The sequence below is a fragment of the Haliotis rubra genome, unplaced genomic scaffold, assembly GCF_003918875.1.
Source record: "Haliotis rubra isolate DU_JTF1 unplaced genomic scaffold, ASM391887v1 Scf886, whole genome shotgun sequence".
Lineage (NCBI taxonomy): Eukaryota > Metazoa > Mollusca > Gastropoda > Lepetellida > Haliotidae > Haliotis > Haliotis rubra.
Window position 1 is genome coordinate 257,500 of NW_025767619.1, and position 27,905 is coordinate 285,404.

The 27,905-nt window shown below is 39.5% G+C and overlaps 1 protein-coding gene across 1 annotated transcript; it reads right to left on the reverse strand.

The window, feature by feature from the left end:
- Positions 1–4,702: 4,702 nt before the first annotated feature.
- Positions 4,703–27,592, reverse strand: LOC124263496 (centrin-3). Its single transcript, XM_046698154.1, has 6 exons — positions 27,498–27,592; positions 23,698–23,833; positions 22,548–22,662; positions 11,139–11,253; positions 6,570–6,646; positions 4,703–5,976 (listed from the first exon to the last, which is right to left on the reverse strand). The coding sequence occupies exons 1-6, from the start codon at positions 27,512–27,514 to the stop codon at positions 5,933–5,935; spliced, it is 504 nt and encodes a 167-aa protein (XP_046554110.1). The 5' UTR covers positions 27,515–27,592; the 3' UTR covers positions 4,703–5,932.
- Positions 27,593–27,905: the final 313 nt, after the last annotated feature.

Consider the following 27,905-nt stretch of genomic DNA (forward strand, 5'->3'; position numbering starts at 1 on the left):
TTGAAAACAGTAATAACCAGGGTCCCGATCCACAAAGCGTTCGCAAGGTTACGACCTGCCGTAACTCTATAGGTTTTCATAGTCTTACGAATGTCGTAGCGCTACGAACGTTTTGTGGATCCGTACCCTGTGTTCTGAGGGCTACACGTACAGCCAACACTGGTGCTGGGGTGATTAGTGACGTCATTAGACTGTAACGACATGGTAAAGCTAATGACGTCACAATGAACCATGAAGCATTGCGATACACTTTCGTCCAGCAGGATATCACTTGATATCATCAAAACGATAGCTCCCGTGGAAGCCATTTTATGGGATTACTCAAAATAACGACAAGGGACCCTATCCACAAAGCGTTCGTAGCGCAAAAACATTCGTAAGCCAGTGATATAGAGTTACGATAGGTCGTAATGTTATGAAAGCTTTGTGGATCAGGACCCCGAATGGGAACATTATACAATTATAGACTCTTGTAGAGGTTGATATCGGTTTTTATTGACCTGAGTAAAACAATATCGACCGAGCTTGCGAGGTCGATATTGTTTTTCTCAGGTCAATAAAAACTGATATCGACCCCTACAAGAGTCTATAATTGTTTTATTATATAATGAAAGAGAAACGGGTTTTAACATAAACGCTGTGCCATCTATCCGAGTGATCTGATTGGCTGAAAAGCGGGGGAAGCCCCTTCGTACGGGATTCCTTGTCTATTTTTAGTAACCCAAGTGAATATCGTAATTTATCAGAAAACTCAAGTCAATATCGTGTTTTGTAGTCAATCATGTGACGGTATTTTGACCAATCGTGGTACAGGAAAAATACTACCTATATAATAAACAAATTTATCTTAACATTTTACTTTTATCTCACTGTATATTTTTTAAATATTTTGTTTGAATAAAATTAGACCGCCGCTTTCTCTGGGGCAGAGAACAGAAAGGCACTAAACAATATTGGCACACAGAGGCCGGAGTAAATGAAGCATCATTAGTGAGTTTTAAATGCCTCGAGTGTTACGTACACAACGTCTAAAATTACACCATCACGATCTATAAACACAAACCATTCCATTTTACTTTACATGATCACAATAAAAACATTTTCATATTTTATCGTCAGTTTTTCATGTTTGTTTTATAGTACGATGTGCAGGTACTGGAACCTTCTCAATCTGAATTCCACGAGTTCGAGTTTCATTTAAAAGAATATGGTTTCATAGTCCCAGTGGGATGCCAAGGTCAAATATTGACACTGGCTTGTCTCGAAATGTCGAAATACAATTTCATTTTATATGGTCCTCAGGATTTCTTGTTGAAGATGTTTCACCGCATCGTGTAGCCATTGTTAAGTAGGAACCACGTGACGTATCATGTGACCGGTGTCCACAGTGGCCCGAGTTGGCCAGCGCTGTATCACTGTGTGTTATATTATGTGTTTTGTAAATAAAATTATCAACTTGGGTCATGTTTGTCGATTTTATCCATATTTAAGTGTTTTCAAGGACACCTAGATACCTTTGGGTCAGATTTGAACCAGTTCTTTGGGGCGACGAGTGGACCCTTTAACATTTACACTAATGGTGCGCTGAGAAACGACACCGGTGGCAGGAATTGCTTGGAGGGGTTGGTTTGGGGTGAACCCCCCCTCTGTGTATGCACCTGTTTACAGAAACACCATACCGTAGGGAGAGAGAGAGAGAGAGAGAGAGAGCGCGAGAGAGAGCACTAGAAATGGGCTTCACACTTTGTACCCATGTAGGGAATCGAACCCGGGTCTTTGCCTTGGGCAGCGATCACTTTTAACCACTGGGCTATCCCATCGCCCGACACCTGGAGGAAACAGGATGACGGTGTTGATGATGGTGATGGTGATGCTGATGATGATGGTGATGCTGATGGTGTTGATGACGGTGATGCTGATGGTGATGCAGATTCCATTCACTACACTCCACCGAATAGTATTCACTGATTGTTGAACAGAAGCCTAATTCCAAGAAAGTCACAGCAGGATCAAGAACCGCCACATGTGCGACCTGTGCTTTAAAGTAGGGCGGGAATGAAGACCTAGAAATCACTCCCGAGTCAAGCAGCACGGTTAACCATCCAACGATAAGCTGCGACCAGCTCGTCTCGACGGACTTGCGATCTACACGCTTCCCCACGCAAAATGTATATGAAGCCTGTAAACTTTTGACCTTTTACTAAAATACATCAACGTCGTGAACGGACTTGACATTACACTAACGACGGCAGACAACAGGCGAACACCTGGGAGGGTGGTTTCTCTAGAGCTTCTTTGATCCCGACATAAACCGAGACGGTCACGTAGAACAACCGGCTGATACAAACAAACCTTGAAGAAAGAGCAAGCCAGTTTCATTAAAGTCAGACGTTCCCTCCCGCTAGCGCTAATCAAATATCTGACGACATGTCATTAAAGGTAGCGACAGAACAACCTTTGATTTACCAGTAGAAAGTCAAACGATTTGACATTTAACAATAAAATGGCTGTATATTTTTTCTAAATTTATGGTTTCAGTTTAAACTTGCGACTTTCATTTCAAATTACTTTTGGACACATATTTCGCCAAAGTTTCTATTCAAAATTTGAAAATGGAAGAACATGGTGCGCGATTGCCAGATTTAGTCGTAGTGTGTAGATGTCATTCGGAATACCTCGTGGTAACCTTCCGAGGTTGCATGATTTGTGTACAAATTCCTAGTGTAACCTCCATGATTCGGTAGGCGACGCCCGGATTGGGTGGATGACAGGTAGTTGTGTCTTGACTCGTATTATCTTTGTTTAGAGGCAGCGTCAACTGAGATGTGATCTTAATAATATTGATGCCGTGCCGGTCGTCGTGGACATAAGTATTTTACCAACGCCTCGGTCAACTCGCTGAGGGCGCGCACGTCAAAATGTGATAAGCGGCAGAATTGTTTAAAGTTTTACGCTGTTTTTAGCAATATTCCAGCAATATCAAGTTGTACCCATGTGGGGAATCGAACCCGGGTATTCGATGTGACGAGTTAACGCTTTAACCACTTGGCTACCCGCCCCACACTACAGAGTCTGCACACTGGTGACCAACCAACCAACCAATACACATAACTCAACAGTATCATACACACGTGAATATGATTGTCGCAAATTAATTCCAAATTAAACTCTAAATGAGTGGTTGAATGACAACAGGAGAGCAGATATACAAAATGATTTTATCACAGATGCTTACAACATGCATTTTACAAGGGCTACTGTCTGTACACTGAAACATGTTTAAAAAGGTGAAGAAAAAGAAGTTTTGAACAAATGCATGACTTTTTGTTTGTAGTTTCAAGTCACACTCAGCAATGCTCCAGCTATATAATGGCGACTTATACATAGTCCCGTTGGAGTGAGTGAGTTAGGTTTTTAGCAATATCACGGCAGGGGACACCAGAAATGGGCTTCACAAATTGTACCCATGTGGGGAATCAAACCCGTGATGTGAACGGGAACCAAATCAACATGGGCCTTCCGGCATGACCAGTGAACGCTTAAACCACTAGGCTACCCCACCGCGCCAGGGGTGGAAATAACCCATTGCCCGATGCCTGAGTCCAGTGTGTTTTTCTGTCGGGCAAGCATATTTGTATATCACACTGTACCGGTGTCCATTTGACTTTCCAATGTTAATTATGTCGTTTATTTAAAAAATCAACAAGAAAATCGGCCAGTATAGTGGAAAAATTATCAGGGCAAGTGATTTTACTTGTGCCACTGTACCGGAGTAGACTAACAATTTTAAAGTTATTTCCAGCCCTGCGCCCTAAGCTTGTTGGAGTGAGTGAATATGGTTTTATGCTGTTTTTAGCAATATTCCAGCAATATCACGGCAAGGGACACCAGAAATGGGCTTCACAAATTGTACCCATGTGGGGAATCAAACACGGCTATAGACGTGACGAGTGAACGCTTTAACCACTAGGCTACCCCACCGCCCTAATCTTGTTGGAACCAGACGAACATGTTAATGACGGTAAAGTATGACTTGAAGTAACGACTTGTTGCATGTACAAGACGCCCCATCCTAACGATGTTATAACAAGTATCATATCAGTATGATAGCTCACCAATCCATCAATTGTCTCCTACTTTCCAGACAGATGTCCTTACTGAACAGGTTTTGGGATTAATGGGGTCCAGACTATGGAGATTCAGTGTACATCACTGGTACAATGTGTACTTGGCATAGCATGTTCTAATGTAAGTAAATATATGTCAGACACACTCATATACTGCTACTTCGTCACCACAAACTCTATTTCACACTTCCTCCTACAATGTAAATCTGCTTGGCTCAAAAAGCTACACTCAGTGCCTGAAAACGTTTTAATTCAGTTTTTGAAAGTACCAGTATAATAATTCTGCCAATATAAAATAAGGTATGTTTTAAGTTATAGAAATGATCCTGTTGTTTTGAGCCAAACAGACATATCCTGGAATAAGCGTGAAAATGGAGATACCATTCACTGCAATATACAATGCCTTTCAACCTTGACCCCTCCACACAGTAATCAGAATGATTGTAACCAACCTTGTTCTTCCACTAACACCTGTTAGCTTGTGAACTAGTGGTCGATATTCAGAACATGAGGGCATCCTGTGGTAGTCTTGGTGACTACCTAATTTCGTTCAGGTCCATCAACAACAGAAAGTGTACTGGGGTGATTTTTGTCTGCAGACAATTCATAAACAAGACAATGTCAGATAAACAAATTTCAAACACTCCTCAACAAGGAAACGGCGAGGACAACAACGATAGCATAAACAAACAGTTATTCAACATGAAGGGACGGAGTGAGAGAGTAACTTTAAAGCACAGGGAAATATACTTCTATCAAACTGAAACAACCTTATCTTGATCTTGTCCAACAAAACTATCTTAGCTTGCGGCAATCATAGAAGTTAGATAGCGGTGTAGAATGGCTGTTTACTCAGAACGTACTGACATGCTGTAGTCAAGAGCAGTCCGCACAATGTGGCCTTAGTACAGGTTCTAGATAGCAACCAGACTGAATTGTCTGTACGTTTCTGGGACGTACAAATAAAAACACTTGAAGTGTTTCTGAAAATGATTTGTCTAAAGCTGTTGACAGGTTAATGACTGACTGAGTTTTGGTTTTACGCCGCTTTTAGCAATATTCCAGCAACATCACGGCGGGGACACCAGAAATGGGCTTCACACATTGTACCCAAGTGGGGGGCAGGTCAATGAGAGTCGTGAGACCTTAAAGAGCTGACGGAGAGACAGACGGTCCTGGGTCGGGATTCAGCAGCAGTAACAGCAGGTTCAGGAGTCTACACCATGGACGTAGCGACGTTTCTACACTTACATGGACATCAGAATCACAAAGACTTACACAAAATATCCCACAAAACGTTGACACCAATGTACAGCAAACAGAAGTCTACTACTGTATCGATTATGATTATGATTATGATGGAAAGTTTCTGTGAGTTTCCAGGGTAACGAGGACAGCTGAGAGTACATCCAACATGAGTGTATTGGTCAATAGAACTGGTGAATGTAATGTATGACATGTGAAAGGGAATGTTCCTGAAGTCAGATGTCAATACAGACAGCGAACCTGTTGAGAATAGAATGCACATGAAAACATGGCTGACTTGACGTACCAGTGACAAAGTACAGTTCACATCCTGGATATACTATCAACATACTGGTCAACTGTCCACTGATCATGTGACATGTAATAAGCTGACACATCACATTTTGCACCGCGGCTGTTGATCCAGCCAGTGAATGTGTCAATGGTAGACATTTTTCTGTAAATGGTGTCGAATGCGTCATTGGTAGTCCCCCGGGTGTATGATGTCAGATGTGTCCCTAGTCAATCTGGCATGAATGATGTCATGGCCCGCCTCTTATCTATGTGTCGCCCGTCATAATGGCGATGAACTCTTCCTCGTCAACTGCAAACACAAACGGATATGGATACATGGACCAATGTTAGTGTATGTACAAACATCATGTAAGGCGTTGAGTAATCTCAACAATACTAGATCTCTTATTTAGATAAAACACCCGTTATAAGATCTCACAAACATTTGACAGAAAGCCAACACATTTCACAAGGCCAGTATGCATGAGTTCGAACTAGGGCTGTTTATACCAATGTTCTGTATATACAACTAGACTTTTCATTGGGAAACTTTTGTCTTTCCATGATGAACAAAACTGATTCTCATACTATGTCAAGTGTAATGTAAATAGGATATATATCTAATTATCAAAAGTGGAACAGTATGCTATCTTTTTACATAAACTACCTGTGTGCACAATCTTGGCAGTGGAAGTTTGCATTTGATGGAATAGAAACAATAGTGTCTTTCAGATTAAGTTGATATTCCATATCAGTTCTTCAGGGTTTGCAGACTTAGGAAAACAATTAAAAATGTCTTCACTGATAGTCCTGGAAACTAAATTGTTTTCTTCTCACAGGATGTACAGTGTCATACTGAAACACATCCCACTGATCCTGTATCAACAAGGGGAGACTACTCACTCTCTCCATCTCCGTTGCGGTCAAACTCATCTATCATTGCTCTCAGCTCCTCATCCGTCATGTTCTCCCCAAGCTCCCTGTAACAACAACACAGGTTACATGGGCATGTAACAACAACAACACAGGTTACATGGGCATGTAACAACAACACAGGTTACATGGGCATGTAACAACACAGGTTACATGGGCATGTAACAACAACACAGGTTACATGGGCATGTAACAACAACACAGGTTACATAGGCATGTAACAATAACACAGGTTACATGGGCATGTAACAACAACACAGGTTACATGGGCATGTAACAACAACACAGGTTACATGGGCATGGGCATGTAACAACAACACAGGTTACATGGGCATGTAACAACAACAACACAGGTTACATGGGCATGTAACAACAACACAGGTTACATGGGCATGTAACAACAACACAGGTTACATGGGCATGTAACAACAACACAGGTTACATGGGCATGTAACAACAACACAGGTTACATGGGCATGTAACAACAACACAGGTTACATGGGCATGTAACAACAACACAGGTTACATGGGCATGTAACAACAACACAGGTTACATGGGCATGTAACAACAACAACAACAACACAGGTTACATGGGCATGTAACAACAACACAGGTTACATGGGCATGTAACAACAACAACACAGGTTACATGGGCATGTAACAACAACACAGGTTACATGGGCATGTAACAACTACACAGGTTACATGGGCATGTAACAACAACACAGGTTACATGGGCATGTAAGAACACAGGCTACATGGGCATGTAACAACAACACAGGTTACATGGGCATGTAACAACAACACAGGCTACATGGGCATGTAACAACAACACAGGTTACATGGGCATGTAACAACACAGGTTACATGGGCATGTAACAACAACACAGGTTACATGGGCATGTAACAACAACACAGGTTACATGGGCATGTAACAACAACACAGGTTACATGGGCATGTAACAACAACACAGGTTACATGGGCATGTAACAACACAGGTTACATGGGCATGTAACAACAACACAGGTTACATGGGCATGTAACAATAACAAGGTTACATGGGCATGTAACAACAACACAGGTTACATGGGCATGTAACAACAACACAGGTTACATGGGCATGTAACAACAACAACACAGGTTACATGGGCATGTAACAACAACAACACAGGTTACTTTGGCATGTAACAACAACAACACAGGTTACATGGGCATGTAACAACAACACAGGTTACATGGGCATGTAACAACAACACAGGTTACATGGGCATGTAACAACAACAACACAGGTTACATGGGCATGTAACAACAACAACACAGGTTACATGGGCATGTAACAACAACAACACAGGTTACATGGGCATGTAAGAACAACACAGGTTACATGGGCATGTAACAACAACAACACAGGTTACATGGGCATGTAACAACAACAACACAGGTTACATGGGCATGTAACAACACAGGTTACATGGGCATGTAATAACAACACAGGTTACATGGGCATGTAACAACAACACAGGTTACATGGGCATGTAACAACACAGGTTAGATGGGCATGTAACAACAACACAGGTTACATGGGCATGTAATAACAACACAGGCTACATGGGCATGTAACAACAACACAGGTTACATGGGCATGTAACAACACAGGCTACATGGGCATGTAACAACAACACAGGCTACATGGGCATGTAACAACACAGGCTACATGGGCATGTAACAACAACACAGGTTACATGGGCATGTAAGAACACAGGTTACATGGGCATGTAACAACAACACAGGTTACATGGGCATGTAACAACAACACAGGTTACATGGGCATGTAACAACAACACAGGTTGTATGGGCATGTGACAACACAGGTTACATGGGCATGTAACAACAACACAGGTTACATGGGCATGTAACAACAACACAGGTTACATGGGCATGTAACAACAACACAGGTTGTATGGGCATGTGACAACACAGGTTACATGCTCATGTAACAACAACACAGGTTACATGGGCATGTAACAACACAGGTTACATGGGCATGTAAGAACAACAGGTTACATGGGCATGTAACAACAACACAGGTTACATGGGCATGTAACAACAACACTGGTTACATGGGCATGTAACAACAACACAGGTTACATGAGCATGTAATATCAACACAGGCTACATGGGCATGTAACAACAACACTGGTTACATGGGCATGTAACAACAACACAGGTTACATGAGCATGTAATATCAACACAGGTTACATGGGCATGTAACAACAACACAGGTTACAAGGGCATGTAAGAACACAGGTTACATGGGCATGTAAGAACAACACAGGTTACATGGGCATGTAAGAACACAGGTTACATGGGCATGTAACAACAACACAGGTTACAAGGGCATGTAAGAACACAGGTTACATGGGCATGTAAGAACACTGGTTACATGGGCATGTAACAACAACACTGGTTACATGGGCATGTAACAACAACACAGGTTACATGAGCATGTAATATCAACACAGGTTACATGGGCATGTAACAACAACACAGGTTACATGGGCATGTAACAACAAACCAAAACAACAGTCATCTTGTGATTTTACGAGAGATGTGCAGTACTCTGCATATTTTCAGAGATTCAACAATATAAGCTGCTCAGTATCACAGCTGGTAATCAATGATACTTTATGAGATATGTTATATTTGACCACTTTTCTAAATGACATTGTGCATATATATCCACTACTGGTGTAAACTTCACACATGCCTCAGTCAGAAGTTAGTTCCCCAGGTCACAGGTCAATGAGTTTCTGCTGTATTGTGAAGGATCAAAACCGACTCTGAGGTTTTAATCAAACTTATGAACCAACCGAAGATATACTTCCAATATTTGGTATTTACTGATGTTTCAACTGGGTTGTGATTGGCAGCCGATATCTTGCCTTGCATGCACAATGCACATACCCGTGTCCTGCACGTACGTGCGCTGCCCGCACTACCCGTCTTGTGAGGAACACATGGTTCATACTGACAAACAATCTCATTCTACTCAGCGATCCTTCGTAGCCCAGTGGATAAAACCTCCAAGCTAGTAAGTGAAGGGTTGCAGGTTCGAAACCAGACATCAGCACAATACATTGGAAGTTTTCAATAATGAGATATTTTACGATCGCGCTCGAACCTGGTACAAGTAAAATAATTCAAAGTCAAGGGCTATTGTAAACCAAAAGTCACTGCGTTCTTTAATCTGATTGGTTGAAAAACATGATCAAATGGTATTCGATTCCCGGAAATTCGCTGCGTATTAATACATACAAACATCGCTCACACCATTGTATTGTTACGTCGTCAGCTGCGATGACGTCATTCAAATCATATTGTGACGTAAAGTCCGAATGACGTCACAAATGAGCAGTTCCAGATGCTACCATGGGAGACAGCCGAAAGGGGCGACTGATGACATTTCACTGCTGTCCCCGTACTCGATGTCAATGAGTGCAGACACAAAAACGTGTGTGGACCTTTTGGTTTACTTTTGTGTTTACAATGTTGATAAACATCATGTGGTGGCCAATTTCCGGGTGTTATCGAGTATTTGAAGCACGGGAATATAAATTCTCGTGCTTCAAATACTCAATAAAACCCGGAAATTGGCCAACACATGATGTTTATCTCCTAATTCCTCAGAAAATCCCTGGGATCTGGGCAATTCTGAGGAAAATCCCTGGGATTTCTTGGTGAGTGCCAGTGAAACTGGCTGTAGAGGTTTACCCAGTAAAAGTAGAACCTGGCGAGACAATATAAGTGTACAGAGAACAAAAGTAGAACCTGGCGAGACAATGTCAGTGTACAGAGAACAAAAGTAGAACCTGGCGAGACAATGTAAGTGTACAGAGAACAAAAGTAGAACCTGGCGGACAATGTCAGTGTACAGAGAACAAAAGTAGAACCTGGCGAGACAATGTCAGTGTACAGAGAACAAAAGTAGAACCTGGCGAGACAATGTCAGTGTACAGAGAACAAAAGTAGAACCTGGCGAGACAATGTCAGTGTACAGAGAACAAAAGTAGAACCTGGCGAGACAATGTCAGTGTACAGAGAACAAAAGTAGAACCTGGCGAGACAATGTAAGTGTACAGAGAACAAAAGTAGAACCTGGCGAGACAATGTAAGTGTACAGAGAACAAAAGTAGAACCTGGCGAGACAATGTAAGTGTACAGAGAACAAAAGTAAAACCTGGCGAGACAATGTCAGTGTACAGAGAACAAAAGTAGAACCTGGCGAGACAATGTCAGTGTACAGAGAACAAAAGTAGAACCTGGCGAGACAATGTCAGTGTACAGAGAACAAAAGTAGAACCTGGCGAGACAATGTCAGTGTACAGAGAACAAAAGTAGAACCTGGCGAGACAATGTCAGTGTACAGAGAACAAAAGTAGAACCTGGCGAGACAATGTCAGTGTACAGAGAACAAAAGTAGAACCTGGCGAGACAATGTCAGTGTACAGAGAACACTTGCCCTTTCTCATCACTCACCTTGCCACTCGTCGGAGGTTTCGGAGGCTGATCTTGCCGGACGTGTCGTCATCGAACAACTTGAAGGCCTTCAGTATCTCCTCCTGTGGGTCCCGCTCCAGCATCATGTCTGTCACTGTTACACGAGGAGATAACATGAGGAGATAACCCGAGGAGATAACATTCACAACATGATCACTGCCAATTCCACTTGTCGAGTGGACAAAGTATGTAATCTGGAACACCAGTTGTTCCACTTCCATTTTTGGGAATTCGCAGTGGCTGAGCGAGTTGCTTGGCTGACTTTGTGTGCTAGCAATCATGTGCCTGACCCCGAGTCACCCCAACAAAAGTGTTACAATAGTTACTTTACTGAGCAAGTGTAATCCCTAATTATAACGTGTTAACACAACATGATCAAATATAGGTGAGGTAAAATGGGGTTTAACGTTGTACTCAACAATATTTCGCTCATATGATTATGTACATGCGTGTGTATGTGTGGCTGCTTGTACTAGTCCAGACTTAAAGAACCACTAAACTTTGTTTTTTGTTACTCTTTTAACCATTACATATGAAAGATTTGTGGTTAGTCTTATGCGGAACACCAAATTTATTCTTTAAAAACTTGTGGTTAATTAATACCGAGCGATTAAAAGTGGCCAAAAAGTCGCCTGCTTCCCTCTCGCCCGCCAACGAAACCACAGACAGGTTACGTAACTCTGTCGCCAGAGCACTGCAGTGACGTCATATGAGGAACGATTTTCAGTTAGTTGTATAGAAAATGTGTAGCACGCCATCATTTTGATGATTTTCGACATCAACGATGACATGCCGAATCGTTGCTTTGTCGTCCAATTGCTCCTAGGGTCGGGCGATGGTGTCCCCATGCACAGATTTCCACAGGACCCCGCAGTTCGGGCTAAATCGGTTATGTTTGTGAGTGCGGTTTAGCGGCGTTGTGGAAGCCTGAAACGATATCTTACTTGTGTTCAGATCGCTTCACGGAAGTTAAAGAATCAAAACTACTTACTAGTTGTTGTAAAATATGCATATGATTGATGACCATAAAGATTTTCTATGACACAACTTGTAACATAACGATTTCTTCCTCGAAGTGAGGTTGTGGTAAGTAACAATAATATTGTAAGTAGTATTATATTGACACCCACCTCGCTGCCACGAGAGAAATTGTTATGTTATGAGCTATGTCATGCAAAATCCTATTATCAATAAAATACATATTTACACTACCAGTAGAAAGTAGTTTTGATTTTAGTAACTGCGAAAACAAACCTAAATACCATTTATCCTCAGACTGGCGGATGTTCCTGACAGGGCCGCCATTTTTAAAAATAAAAATCTGTTAGAATTAATGAGATTATAGTTTGTTTTCATCAAGTTAGATAATCAAGACTACTTTCTACCAGTAGTTAAATATGTATTGGAATCATAACCAAACGGATTTTGCATGACACAACTTATAACATAACGATTTCTTCCACGGAAGCGCAGGTGGGGGTCGAAATCACAATACTGCAGTGATAAATTTCTTGCTACATTCCCATGGTTAATGTCCACTCACCAGTATGTAGATACTAGTCAATGTGCGTCTTTATATTTGGTCTTATAATCCTAATTAGTTTATTATCATACTTGTATGTTTTGAAACTAAATAAAAAAGCTGACGATCTGCTGATACTTATAGTGAATTTATAACAGAACTGTAATATCTAGACATTTTATAGTTTGGCAATGTGAATCATAATCAAGCACACACACCCTAGTGCATGTTGTCTGTCTCATTACACTTCAATGGCGAAAAACAATGATTCTGTTGAATGCTACTGATAAAATGAATAAAATCAAAATGCAAATATTAAAATTAAAACAGATTAAAGTTATAGGAACAATATCAGGCCATTACCTTGTTCGAGGAATGTATCCATCAATATCCACAAAACTGTTCCAAATGATGTGTCTTTTAACAGTTTAATATACGAAAAAGTGATAAATCTTTTCAGGTATTGGTGTATAGTCTCATTGGTTACCCAAGATAGCACACCTGGCAACTAATTGCATAATGTCCGCCTTTCTTTAAAAACAGTATGTAATTTTTGGAGTAAAATTGATATTTTATACTTATCCTGACTCATGCTCTTTTTGCTTGTCTTCTTCTTCTTGCGAACATAGTGGAACACTTGTATCTCCCTAATTGAAGCTCCCTTCAATTTAAAATCACTAATTAGTATTCACCACGAGTTACCTCCTTTCCACAAGCGCGGGAACGAGGGCGCCACCTCTACCCATGTGCCTCACTCTCTCCTCATATACTGAGCCCAACATTTGAATTTACAGGGAAATCCAAAGTGTTATTTGGGAGGATGGGAGGGCTGACCTCATGAGTCAGGATAAGTATAAAATATCAATTTTACTCCAAAATTACATATTTTTCCTTATCCTGACTCATGCTCTTTTTGTTTGTAGCATCCTACGCATGGAACGGAGGTGGGAATATCTAATACTTTGGATTTTTAATAATTAGTGATTTGAACTGTGATGATTGTAATAACCCTATGGGAACTTCATAAAGCACTGAACTGATGAATTCCTGCTGCTAACTTATCAGCTGCCCATATAAAAGGTTATTACCATGTACTTATTATGATAAAGTATATATAACATTAATACAATGCTTAAGACTAATAGACTTAAGCTTGTTAATATGCTAGTATAAAATAATACTTTAAGATATAACATAGTACTAAGCTTAAGATATGATTAAACTTAAGCTAATTATATAATAGCAAACTCTTTAGAGTTTGTTAGTTAATATACTTATATGATATAGATATAATGCTGAGCTTAAGATATGAATAAACTTTTAGCTACATATATAATAGCAAAAACTCTGTAGAGTTTGTTAGCTAATATATTTTTATAATATGAGTATAGTACTGTGCTTAAGCTATAATTAACTTAAGCTACATATATAATAGCCAAACTCTGTAGAGTTTGTTAGCTAATATATTTTATAATATGAGTATAGTACTGTGCTTAAGCTATAATTAACTTAAGCTACATATATAATAGCCAAACTCTGTAGAGTTTGTTAGCTAATATATATTTATAATATTAGTATAGTACTGAGCTTAAGATATAATTAACTTAAGCTACATATATAATAGCAAAACTCTGTAGGGTTTTGTTAGCTAATATATTTTTACAATATGAGTATAGTAGTGTGCTTAAGATATAATTAACTTAAGCTACATATATAATAGCAAAAACTGTGAGAGTTTGTTAGCTAATATATTTTACAATATGAGTATAGTAGTGTGCTTAAGATATAATGAACTTAAGCTACATATATAATAGCAGAACTCCAGAGAGTTTGTTAGCTAATATATTTTACAATATGAGTATAGTATTGTGCTTAAGATATTATTAACTTAAGCTACATATATAATAGCCAAAAAAACTCTGTAGAGTTTATTAGCTAATATGTTTATAGTGTAACCATAGTACTAAGCTTAAGATAAGATTAGACTTAAGCTAAATGTATATAGCAAAATAAACTCCTTAGAGTTTATTAACTAATATACTTTTATGTTAAAAACATAGTACTGAGCTTAAGTTATGATGAAACTTAAGCTATATATATATAATAACAAAACTCCTCACGAGGTTTTGTTAGCTAATACCTTTATAATGTAAACATACTGCTTAAGATATGATGAAAACTTAAGCTAATTGTATAATAGCTTAAAACAACCCTTTAGAGTTTGTTAGCTATGATATAAACCTAGTATTGAGCTTATGAAGGAAAACTTAAGCTACATATATAATAGCAAGAACTCCGTGAGAGTTTGTTAGCTAATACATGTTATAATGTAACCATAAAGCTTAAAATATGATGAAACTTAAGTTTAAATATATAATAGCAAAACCCTCTTTAGAGTTTTGATAGCTAATATACCTATATGATATAAACATAGTACTGCGCTTTAAGATATGAATAAGCTTAAGTTACATATATAATAGCTAAAACTCTGTAGAGTTTGTTAGCTAATACATGTTATAATATAACCATATTGCTTAGAAATATGATGATACTTAAGCCAAATAGCAAAAAACTCTTTAGAGTATGTTAGCTAATCTACTTATATGATATAAACATAGTACTAAGCTTAAGATATGAATAAGCTTAAGCTACCTATATAATAGCAAAACTCCTTAGAGTTTGTTAGCCAATATATTTTAATAATATGAGTATAGTACTATGCTTAAGGTATAATTAGCTTAAGTTACCTATATAATAGTAAAACTCTGTAGAGTTTGTTAGCTTAATTAACTTAAGCTATGTATAAAATAGCCAAAAACTCTGTAGAGTTTGTTAGCTAATGCATTTATCATGTAACCATAGTATTACTCTTAAGATATGAATAACTTAAGGTAAATATATATAATAACAAACTCTGTAGAGTTGTTAACTTATATATTGTATGATGTAATAATCATAGTACTGTGATGATAAAAGGAACTTAAGTAAATTATATATAGCATGAAGCTATTTAGTATTGTTATAAGATAAGTAAAAATCTGTTAGATTGACTTATCTTCTCCGAGGAACTGTCAGCTGTTGTGCGAGGACCATGGGATCGAATTGGTGTATACCTGAGACGCCCTCGGTGGTGATATCTCTCAGATAATGGTTTGCAACCACCATATCGATTTCCAGAAATAAACCTCCATTATTTCAATCACATTTGTGTAGAACAATTGTAGAAGTTAGCGCTTATAATATCATGAGTATTAAGCTCATGGAGGGTCGGAATAGGTCCATCCGCGATATGCACGTAGTATGACAGTTCTGATCCAAATGGAGATATAGTACATGAGACTTCACTCATGAAGTTGATGATAGAGGAAATAATCTGTTGCATTTTTCCTCCTGTTTGGTTTGGTGGAGATAAATTTACAGTGCTCTTGCTGGCCATCTTGATAGAATCATCGTATCATGGGGTCCAAGTATGTCATCCAGGCGTGTTCATAAACCTCACTTGTGAGGTGTTGGAGCACTATATTCATATCCCCAGGTTGGGCGTGAAATTTCCGCTTTATTCTCCAAACAGAAGTTTAGTAGGTTTACTAACCATCTAGTTGTGTTAGTCGCTTGATGAAATTCAGCTGTAGTTCGAAACGCTGTGGATTTAGATCCACTTGTATCTTTCGCCTAGGTAATTCGCCTAAGTCCTTTGACGATGTAGGTGCACAACCAGGTGTGTCTGTCCTCGTTGAACTTTATGTAAAATCGCCTGACTGCCGCATCCCTCGCCTTAACTTGACAGGGAGGTCTCTAACTTGAAGAAAGGCAGTCTAATCATGAATGTTCAGGTTAACTGGACTGTAATGAGGCTTGCTCGCTCACTGATATATAGTTGTCACTTGTGACGTAAGTCTTGAACTGTGAATAGAGATCGACCTCTGTGTAGGTCGCTGTCCTCGCGGTCCAATCAGAACAAGGCATTTTGATTCTGTATAATACCCGCTGTGATGTCACCGGTGTAGCGGAAAACCCACCTTGAATAAATTCTTGTCGCCGCTGATATTAGCATAAACGCCGGTCTTCACCGTAGCTTCCCGGTTATCCGAAAGTGACCACGTGTTTCGAGGGTTAATGGTAACCGCTGAAAACCTCCGCCAAATATCTCGCTCTGTAATTTTATGCTGGGTAGGTTATTTTCCTGGTTGTCGTGAAAGTAATTTCAGTTTTGAATATAATTCGACTTCCTTATATATAAGGGTATAAACAACTTGCAAGTTGTGAGCTTGTAGACTGTATACATGAATGTATCGCCATAATTGTAGAATTAACGTTGAACTTGTTGTACATATTTCTTTCAGAAACTTTGACGATTAAGAGTTATACTCGCTGTAACAAGGCTGCTGTTCAATTTCGATATTGAATTGTTCGCAGATATGCGTAATGGTCACGCATGTAGATAATCGTATCGTCGTCCGGGATTGTATATTAGCAATTTATAATGAATAGTTGATTTCTGTGAAGATCTATGAAATGTCGTTGACTAATAATACAGCGACGTTCTGTGTTGTAAATAGCCTGAGCAATTATCTTCGCCAGAGGCTTATAGATTCGCATCTGGCATACAGTTGATAATCAACTTATGCGACGCCTTGAACGGACTGACGAAAGTAGCTATATATGACGAAAGTGGCTAGTATATGGAAACCTTTGAGGAGACTTCCTCGGTGAACGCTGAGACTTCGCTAAGTTCTCAAGTATCCCTTCTAGATCTTCTGGGTGAAGTAGACTTGGAGTTACTTTAGCCTTCGCGACCATCGCGAAGGTGTCGAAGTCAAAGCCCGATTAGTATATATATATATATATAAATATATATATGAGCTTTGCTTCGCGGAACAGCCTCTGTGTTTAACAGGATGGATCGGGCTAAAGCTTGCCTAAGTAGGGTCCGCATGGATCATCTTATCATATTCAGAAGTCGTTACTTAAGTCTGGTGATAAGTGTCTAATTGATCGTTCTAGATCTATTTAGGCCAGCGAACATACGCCTCGGCCATGGATTCAACAGAACCAATATACGATTGTAGTTCTTATACTTGATATCGATGATCAACTTGTCTATGGGTTGATCTTCTCGAGACTTGTGAGGGGAACGTTGATAGTTTCGCGAAGCTCTTGTATAGTCCCTCGATGTCCTTCTAGATGATGATGATCTGGATTCAGGTGTCCTTCGCGCTAAGATGCCTTCGCGAAGCTTCCTCTGCGTCCGTCCGGGGAACGACGATATGACCTTCGCGAAGGCTTCCGTGATGTCTGATGGTCCGAGTCCACAACTAGGGATGAAACCGCGATAAGGTGATGATCTATCCTGCCTTCGCGAAGTCCTTCGCCCGAAGGCTGTACATCTAGGTTCTTTCGCCGCCGCGAAGGCTGTACATCTAGGTCCTTCGTCAAGGTGGTCCGTGACTTCCTTCAAGGTGACATCGTCCTGGCTGCTACGCTGACGGGGTGCCTCTGGGTGTTGTTCACGTTGGAGCCTTCGCTGAAGGCTCGGACCCTGCTACCGCAGATATTGGTCCTCCATGATGTTCATAATTTGTCGCATCATGTCTTCTGGGATGGTCTGCGACGCAGGTCGCCGGTGCTTTATCTGCGGTGTTAATGGAGGGGTCCACCGAAAATCGTCCGACATCAGTGTAGAGGCATCAGGCTGCATGGTGATCTCTGCTGATGTCGTTGTAGCTGTCCCCGGTCGCTTCTTGTATGCATGACGCCGGGATGATGATCAGCTGATCATCGTAGAGGTCCAGGTCATCGGCTGGAACAATCTCGCTGAGAAAGTCCTAGTAGACTTCGCTGATTTTCCTCAGAGGTCGACGCTGCCCTGGGTGCGCGACGCCTGCGCTGAGTGTTGGTAATGATGGGACCCTCAGGACGATCATCGCGATATCGCGCTGGTACATCAGGCTGCATGCTGATCTGTGCCGACATCGGTCAATCTTTGATACATCCGTATGATGACCGGCTGATCATCATACAGGCCCAAAACTTCGATGGGAACGGTCCCGGTTGTTGAGATGTAGTAGAAAACCCTCTAGTCTTCTGCTGCGACGATGGGATGTCTGGGGAAGCAGGATGCTTCTTGGAGATGGCGGACTACGCCCCACACCTCTCCACCACTCTAGCGAACACCACACGGAGGGGAGTCAGCCAACAGCAGTAGACTGGCGAGGGTTCCGTATCAGTCATACTAGACTCTGCATACGCGACCTATCTGCTTAAAGCGTGCCAAACATAAAGCAAATATTAATAAAAGGTAGAATTGGATAAATTAGTACCGCAACTGCAATGTGAATATAATAAACATGGCCGTACATCATATTAAAGGCGGATCAGCAGCAGCATAAAAACGTAATCTGCAATAGTACAGAATTTTCATCAACGTAATCCACTGAAACAAAACACGGGCCCCGTGAATAAACTGTAGAAAAACGACTAAATATCAATATATAATCGCGTTGAAGGATACTAGCTAAACCTCTATAGATGTCTATAACGAGGTAACTAACTAAATATAATTCAAAGGATATAGTGTGTCGGGAGACACAGGCGCTCTCACGTCCAGCTCACTGGGCGAAGAAGGAGAGAGTGAGGCACATGGGTAGAGGTGGCGCCCTCGTTCCCGCGCTTGTGGAAAGGAGGTAACTCGTGGTGAATACTAATTAGTGATTTTAAATTGAAGGGAGCTTCAATTAGGGAGATACAAGTGTTCCACTATGTTCGCAAGAAGAAGAAGACAAGCAAAAAGAGCATGAGTCAGGATAAGGAAAAATAATTTAGTTAGTCAATAATGGGCCGTCAATCAATGTCTTGGCGGTTAATCCTTTGAAAGAAGGACGTTGTTTTTACGCAGACACCGACACGGCAGAGTGTATTCAGTATAGATTAGTAAATCTACATACATAAACACTACCTTTTGACAATTCCGCTGTGTAAGATAAAAGTAATTAATCAATCAGCGTGTTATCGGTTAATCCTTTGATCGATGTTTATAATGTTGAATATTTACTCCAGAAACAAGAAATGCCAAATGGGAACCTTTGTCGGGTAATCTAAGTGTGTTACCACTAATTATACCTGTTATAAATTCATTAACTGACCATCAAGTGAATGGTGACAAATAACATGTGTAGGTTTATACCACCTAACACGGGTTACAACAAGGGAGTATTAATTGCTGTATTGCATGTGAAAACTTATGGGCCGACACTGTTTTGAGAATACAAACAGATTTTTACATGTCATGATTAAATATCGATTTAAAAAAACACATAAATGGGATCGATTTGGATCAGTCATTATACAAATAGGGCCTAACGACACCAATCGATTTTGACAGAATCGTCTATGAAAACAAGTTGTAACTCGGAAACTAGGCAAAGCAGGAGACAAAATTAAATGACAGTAGATTGTGAGAACATATAGCTTTTATTTTCCACAACAATTGTCACGATTTCAGGTTTATACAAGCCTGTAAACAAGATAATTTAACCCCTAAAATGTAGATGAATTATGCATCGGCCCTCAAAGCTATTCCTCATATGACGTCACATAGGCGCGCCGCTCTGATTGGTTGAAATTTCGTTCGCGGGTGAGAATTGTGCACTGTTGTCAAAAAGGTCGATTTAAGTCAATTAAAGGTCGAAATGAGTAGTTTTAATGACGGGGTTTCATTTATAACGATGCCAGTTAGAGATTTATGTATTTGTACCCCCTAGGGTTTATGTGACCTTTAAGCAGGTTTTATAGTGCTAGCTCACTGAGATACCATGCCGCAGTGTAGCATGAATACACCACTCAGACACATTATACTGACTCCGAGCTGACTAGTCCTTGTACCCATAAATGCCGAGCGCTAGACAGGGACCACAGGTACCATATTTTAACATCTTTTGGTTTGATGCGGCTGGGAATCGAACCCACAACCTTCCGTTCTCCAGGCAGACGCTCTAACCACTACACCACGGAGGTGGTCAATCAATTACTGTAATCGTATATATTTTCACTTGGTGCAATTTTCCCTGAAAGTTCACAAAAGACCTATTAGCACAGTAGTATTTTCGTGCATTTCAAACGCCTGAGTGGTGGTGTCCATCACAAAGTTTTCACAACCCATAGACATGCAATGATCAAAGCTAGCCGCCATAATTGAATCGTGTTTTTTGAAACAATCAGAGAGAGGTGGGATTATACTTGTGTCAACATTATGATTTGTGACAGATGGAAGTGAGCTTCGTTCATTTTGTGATTACGAGTAATCAGCTATCAATTAACTGACAAACTGATAACAAACATTTGCTGATTGTGATCGCTATTACTAGTAGACTAGTATATGCCTCTATTCCTTAATAAACAAATTGCATGTTGTTCCTACTTGAGTATTTGTCATGACTTGACCATGAATATTTTGCTTGGTATGATTATTGGCGAACAATCATTTTGCGCTAAAAGCCCGAAAATTAATCCCACGCGAAAATAACTACGATTACAGTAATTTGGTAATTTGGAATCCAACACAAATTCCCGGAAAGGATAACCCAACATCATAGAAAGCCTCAGTTGAAATGTTGTGCATCATAGCTCATCAGTGAAATGTGATGGCCCGATATGATCTCATCATGCTTATAAGTGGTAGGTCAAATCTTCTAATATTGTAACACTGAATGTTTTGATCTGTGTTAATTATATGACAGATTATTTCATGAAATGTACCATAACCTTCTGAGAAATACTATCTCTCTCTCTCACTGCCAAAGGCAAATGTCTTCATATGTATTTGTGCAAAATAACCTCACAACGTTTCGAGACCATTCCAGGTCCCTTCAAAAGGTGAACGAAATAACACTAAAAGACTTCATTTGTATTGTTTTCAAGCATGAAGAAACAGAATGGCACTTTATAAAAACCAAATATTTCTTTCTAATTCGTTCTTTGTTTTTTCATAAATACTTGCATCCCATCTAACATGCTCAAACTAAGTGATCGGGCTCGCTGACTTGGTTGACACATGTCATAGTATCCCAGTTGCGAAAAGATCAATACTCATGCTGTTGATCACTGGATTGTCTGGTCCAGACTCGATTATCTACAGACTGCCGCCATATCGCTGGAATATTGCTGAGTACAGCGTCAAACAACAAACCAACCAATCAACATTAATGAACATAGAGATTTTTTCTGGGTTACATCTTCTTTTTATTCTCGAGTACAATGTTTCAGGGCTTGTTCTGGCCCAATCATCAGGTAAAACTGAACAGTAACTGTTAACTCTGGCTGTGACGTCACAATGCTTATGACGTCACAATGCTTATGACGTCACAATGCTATGACGACGCAATTCTTGTGGTGGTCAATAGATACAGATGACATGGTTAATAGAATACATGTTATTATGAATATATAAGATGCCGTTTACTGCAAAATTAATGGATCAATTTAGAACTGTGCAGATACTTATACAAAATTGTTGATTGATTTAGAAATGTACAGAGACGTATTTATAAATGTATAGAATGTAAAGTAATAGCAGTGTAAACATAGACATTACGCTTTATACATGGGAACAGTGACGAGGGTAGGGTGTCATCACGTTCTCTATCCTAGACAACCATCATGACCCCAATGCACTCGTAGACCACCTCAACAATCAACACCCCAGAATTACAATAGTTTTACCTGATGATGGGGCTAGAACAAGCCCTGAAACGTTGTACTCGAGAATAAAAAGAAGATGTAACCCAGAAAAAATCTCTATGTTCATCAAATATCATCTTCTAAAATGCCAATCAAGCATCAACATTAAACTAAACACAAAACAAACTTACAAACTTCATTGAAGTCATCAAATGTGATTTTCCCGGTGCCCTCTCGGTCATAGTCTCTCAGTATTTTCAGGACATCCGCTTTCTTCACATCGAAGCCCAGCGCTCGCATAGCAACCTGGATCATCAACATATATTGATGTCAATTTATGGATGTCTGCATGACTGAACAGTGCCTGAAACTGTGTGTGTTCTGGAATGGTGCAAGATGTTGTGCAGCGTTACCGCGGGTGGTGCAGGGCTCCAGATAAAGGCCATATTGGCGTATGTACGGATATAAAATATGCACGATACTAGGGGTGTCGCGATACGCGAATGTATCGATGCATCGATACATTTTTACTGACGATACGATACGCGATACATGCTTGCATGTATCGATTCCTATTTTAAAACTTTATCGATTCAATTTTTTATGCTATATCCATCTCCTTCAAAGTCTTGATAGTAAAATTATACGAGACCGCTCCGATAAATAGATGTAGCTAGCTTTACTTAAAAAATAGGTTGGAAACTAACAGCTTTTGTGATTGGCTAGACTATTTTGATGGACCAATCAGCGAGCGCGTACGTTGCCGGTAAGGTAATGCTATGAAAAGGCGCAAAAATTATGTATCGCGATACGTATCGTATCGTGACCTTAAAATTGTGATACGTATCGTATGATTGGTGTATCGTGACACCCCTACACGATACAATAGGAAATAATTTAGAAAATGTAGCAGATATGCAGCACAGCAATGGTGTATGGTCTTAGAATGATTTACAGACGTGTTTATCTGAAAAAGTATTGTTTTATTGTTTATTGACCTGTTTACGCAAGAGTAGCAATGTTGTGGTGCATAAACGAAACACAAGATTACTGATACGCCAATAACTTCCATTCAGTACTCTAAATGTACTCTTATTGTTTTCCAGTACTCCTATATTGAAAAAATAAGGAGTATGTACTCCTGATCATGAAAAATTATCTGGAGCTCTGGTTGTGTACAGTTTTGGGATATGGTACGATGTACCTCGGTGGATGAGATGGATTATTTGCTGGTTGTGGTGTGAGTTGATCTGACACGGCTGTAGTATTGCTGTGTTGTAGCTAGCATAGGCATTATGGTGTTTTCATGTTGCTGGCTGTTGCCTTTGGCCTGCAAGTTACCTTCAGTTCATGGTAGTCAATAGCCCGGTCCTTGTCTGTGTCAAACAGGTCAAACGCCTCTTTGATTTCCTGTTTCTGTTCGTCTGCTAGTTCTCGCTTCTTCTTCTTCTTGCTCTTGTCCAGGGCAAACTCCGCTCTGCAACACAACATCACCGCTACAACTCAACCGTATATGTTTTGTTTCTTTGTTGTCTAACACCTCACTCAGCAATATTCCAACTACAAACATTGTAAACATTTTATACAGCTCATTCTATTGTTATTTCTTGATTAAATCGTCTCAATTAATTATCTTGTGTTTCTAATTAACAAGTGTGATGTTCACCGACGTGGGTGTCAAGCAGCCAGTAAGGCACGCGCTAATCACCTTTCATGTGTGATGTTTGTTTACGGTCGGATTATTCGACCGGCTGTGTTGATTGTCTGATAAAAGGATGTTTTTTACAATGTATTTACAATGATCACTTGCTAGATTGGTAAGTCGGTGTTGGAATGCGAGAATGTCGGATTAACGAGAGGCATTATCACAGTTTTAAATGGTTCCCTAATTTTTTGTCGCATTAACGTGATTGTCAGATTAATGAGTGTCGGATTAACGAGAGCTGAAAGTACATGGCAGAAGCCAGACAAACCAGTGGTTAACATCATCAGCATCGCTCTACTCAAATGAGTTACGATGACAAGTGTCAATCAAGTCAGCAAGTCTGACCACCCCATAGTCGCCTCTTACAATAAGCATAACTGAAGACCAATTCCAACACGGAGGATATCCATGGGTCTCAATCACATGTGTAAAAGCATGCCAGTAAACCAATCATTGATCAGTGTGTAGTGACCCTTTGATATGGATAGCATGGATAACACTGGGCCCCTATTCTCGAAAGGATCCTAGCCCTAGGATATCAAAACTTTGCTGTGAAAGGTCAATGTCAAGGGGGAAGTAACTCCGATTCTGTTTATTTCCTAGGTGAATTTTTCAGTTTGTGAGATGATGCATGATGAGAGTTCAAATGATGATTTTCATTAAAAACAAATACAATGAAAATATTTTTTGCACATATATTAGATATCCTTATTGTGTTTTGTCAGACTTTCAAACTCTGAAGTAGTAATGTTATCGCCTTGTCAAAAAATGAATTTTCAAAAACTTAAAAACTACTATATAATGTGATGAAAATATCGAATAATTTCTTCTAGATCTACTAAGTCCATCAAAAACTGAAAATCCTCATATTATGTGTTTTTTATGAAATGAATCATGGGTAATATTTAGGGGAATACCCAACTTAATGAGGGTTTTTCTATCTCACCTACTGAAGAGCTCGCTAACCTAGCTAGGATAGGCAGCACAACTTAGGACAGGGATAGGATCGTTTCGAGAATGGGTCTTATCCTAACAGTAGGATGTCCTAACTTCTGTCTTAACTACTGGTACTCAGGATCTGTCTTAGCTGGGACACTTTCCATAAAATAGGGGCCCTGGATTGTCTGGTCCAGACTGGATTAATTACAGACTGCCGCCATAAAGCTGGAATATTGCTGAGTGTGCCGTTAAACAACAAACAATCAGTTTCATCATGCATGAAATTATAGATTTGATGTTATTAGGTAACGGATAGTGTAACAATGTCATCAATGTTATGAATTAATCAGATATATCTGGACATATCCGAAATATTTCATAATGAGCAGCAGGAGCTACTTTTAAACTCCATACAACAATGCCACACCTTCCTTATCAATTAACTATTGACAAACATTTCAAATGTTCTATCGATAAACTGGTCAGTTCACTCCAACACTAATTTCACACTGTTTCTATAGCTACTTCACAGAGTGAATCGTCACGATATGGCTGAAATATTGCCGATGTGACGTTAAATTTTAACTCACTCACTCACAGAGTGAAATAACTTCTCGAACATATATTATTTCACAAGATCTATAATATTATAACATGCCAAATAAAAAATATGTTGTGGTTCCGATTACACCACTTTAAAATTTAGGGTAGGTAGGTAGGAATTTTCTTTTTTACATATTTTTTGGGAAGTAAAGTACAAACTAATGACACATTTATAATGTGTAATTGTTTATTTAATCAAGCATGCAGCCATTATGATGATCATTTGGCTCTTCCATCAGAATGACAGATTCTGTCAGTGCCGGAAAAAACAATGGTATCTGAAAGGTTATTTTATTCATACCGCTTGCAAAAATAGGGTTGATACCATTTTTAATGAGATGACCATAAAAGTTATTATCTTGAGACTTTATATCTCAGGGACAGTCTGTTTGAATTTTAAATTAGTAGACTTATTTTGACTTTCACTGAACAAAATCCACAGATACAAAACTTGCCATTTTGTTTGAGAAGAGCGTGACTGGGATGTCTTGCTCTGTTTCAACATCCACTGCGATGGCGTGTCATTGACATTCGATGTTTCCTTTGCAATTTCTGAATTACAATTGCCATCATATGACCCCGAAACGGTTCCCGAATCTTCTGTCATTTTTAAAATATTTATTTGTGTTGAAAACTGAAAGCATTCGCGACTGTTGCTTCAATGCCTTCACAGCAATAGACGATTTTGCTCCCATTATTTGGATTGGATAACTACCTTCAAATTCAGTTACCGCCCTTAGGTACAGAAAATTACTGCTAAGGGGCGTAACTCTTAATGTATAGACAAATACCATGACTTGAAAAAGCTACGTATTACAAGCTCCATGCATTGATTTAGGCACCACACTGGATGTTGGAAAGCGTGCATAGTGATGTGAGGATTACGAATGCCGATTGATTGCTAGAAAATGCAAAAACAAGTTGAAAATATTGGGAAGTTTATGTATGATTGTTATAAGTCACTTTATCTGTATGGCGCGCCAACTGGACCCACCAGGTCAAGGAATTGTGTGTCATTTTGTACTTATATGCACCAATGCCGCAAGGGCGCGGTCTAAAATAGACATTTTAAAGTATTCACATGTCAATGACGTCACTTAAGAACACTTCCGCATCTTGCTACTGATGAGTACATACCAACATAGTTATCAGCTTTCTTCTTTGATGTTAGGTGTGACTGTTGTTTAGGTTTGATTGGATGTTGGGTACACCTACAGAATACAGGATACCTACCAGTACCAGCCATATTGTTTAGTGTCACGTCGCCCTCACCCTAACCAAAAGTAGACTCGCGTGCTTTCAAAGATTGCGGAAGGTATCCGGTATTCTGTAATCTTACCGGGTATTGATCTGTTAGAAAACATTCAGACTTGGATGTAATAATGGCAATCACAGTTGTATGCATGTGAAGTAAGTCGAACGTCGAAAGTTTGACGAGTGTTGTCATTATTGTTTCCTTTGAGGTAAGAGTTCCTCCCGTTCCCCCCATCGCAAATAATATGAATAAATATTCTAGAATTATAAACAAGACTTAACACAACAATTACTTGAGAACGAGACTCACAAAATGATTAAAAGTCCAAAATTTAAGTTAGGGCTAGGTTAGGGTTAGGGTTAAGTTTAGAGTTAGGGGAACGGAAGGAACTCTTTCCCTCCAATCACCTACACACAACCAATCCTTTGAAAATATAGTATGTAAACAATCGATGACATGATCGCACATGTCACAATTCAAGTTACACACAGTGACAAGTTACATTTTCCAGTTTTGACAGAATCACGGGTGCTTTTGCAACATGCAATTGATCAACAGTAGACAAAAGTTACATATGTTTGCAACATAACGGAAATAATACAGTTTTTTTAAGGCAAAATATCACAAACCAGTGATTACCTTAGCGACAGACTCATCCTTACTCTTAGGTCTCTAATGTTCAAGTTGATACTCGCGCGCCGCCAAATAACAGTTCATTTAGAGCCGCTTCGCCGTATCCAAGGTAACTTATAAAAGCTGGATTTGTAAGTGAATTGCGGTTATCGATGAATATTTGTAACTTTGCCCAGGAAACTAGACAACAAATACTGTAGTAGGCCCTGTAGTATTTTAAGGTAATAAATTAATATATTTGGGAAAGCTCCTGAAATAAAATTGACGACTTTTCGAAAATTTCAGGAATTATTCATTACAACTTTTTAAATAAACCAGACAAAACAGCATCTCGTATGGGATTGAAATAATGCAGAAATTGATTTATCCTCTACACATCTACTTGCATAAAGATTTTATTTTGTGTCCTTTGAA

Coding starts and splice junctions, on each gene's coding strand:
- LOC124263496 (XM_046698154.1), bottom strand. Junction 22,663..23,697: donor TTGACTACCATGAACTGAAG/GTAACTTGCAGG, acceptor TTGATGATCCAG/GTTGCTATGCGAGCGCTGGG. Junction 6,647..11,138: donor AACCTCCGACGAGTGGCAAG/GTGAGTGATGAG, acceptor TTGTTGTTACAG/GGAGCTTGGGGAGAACATGA.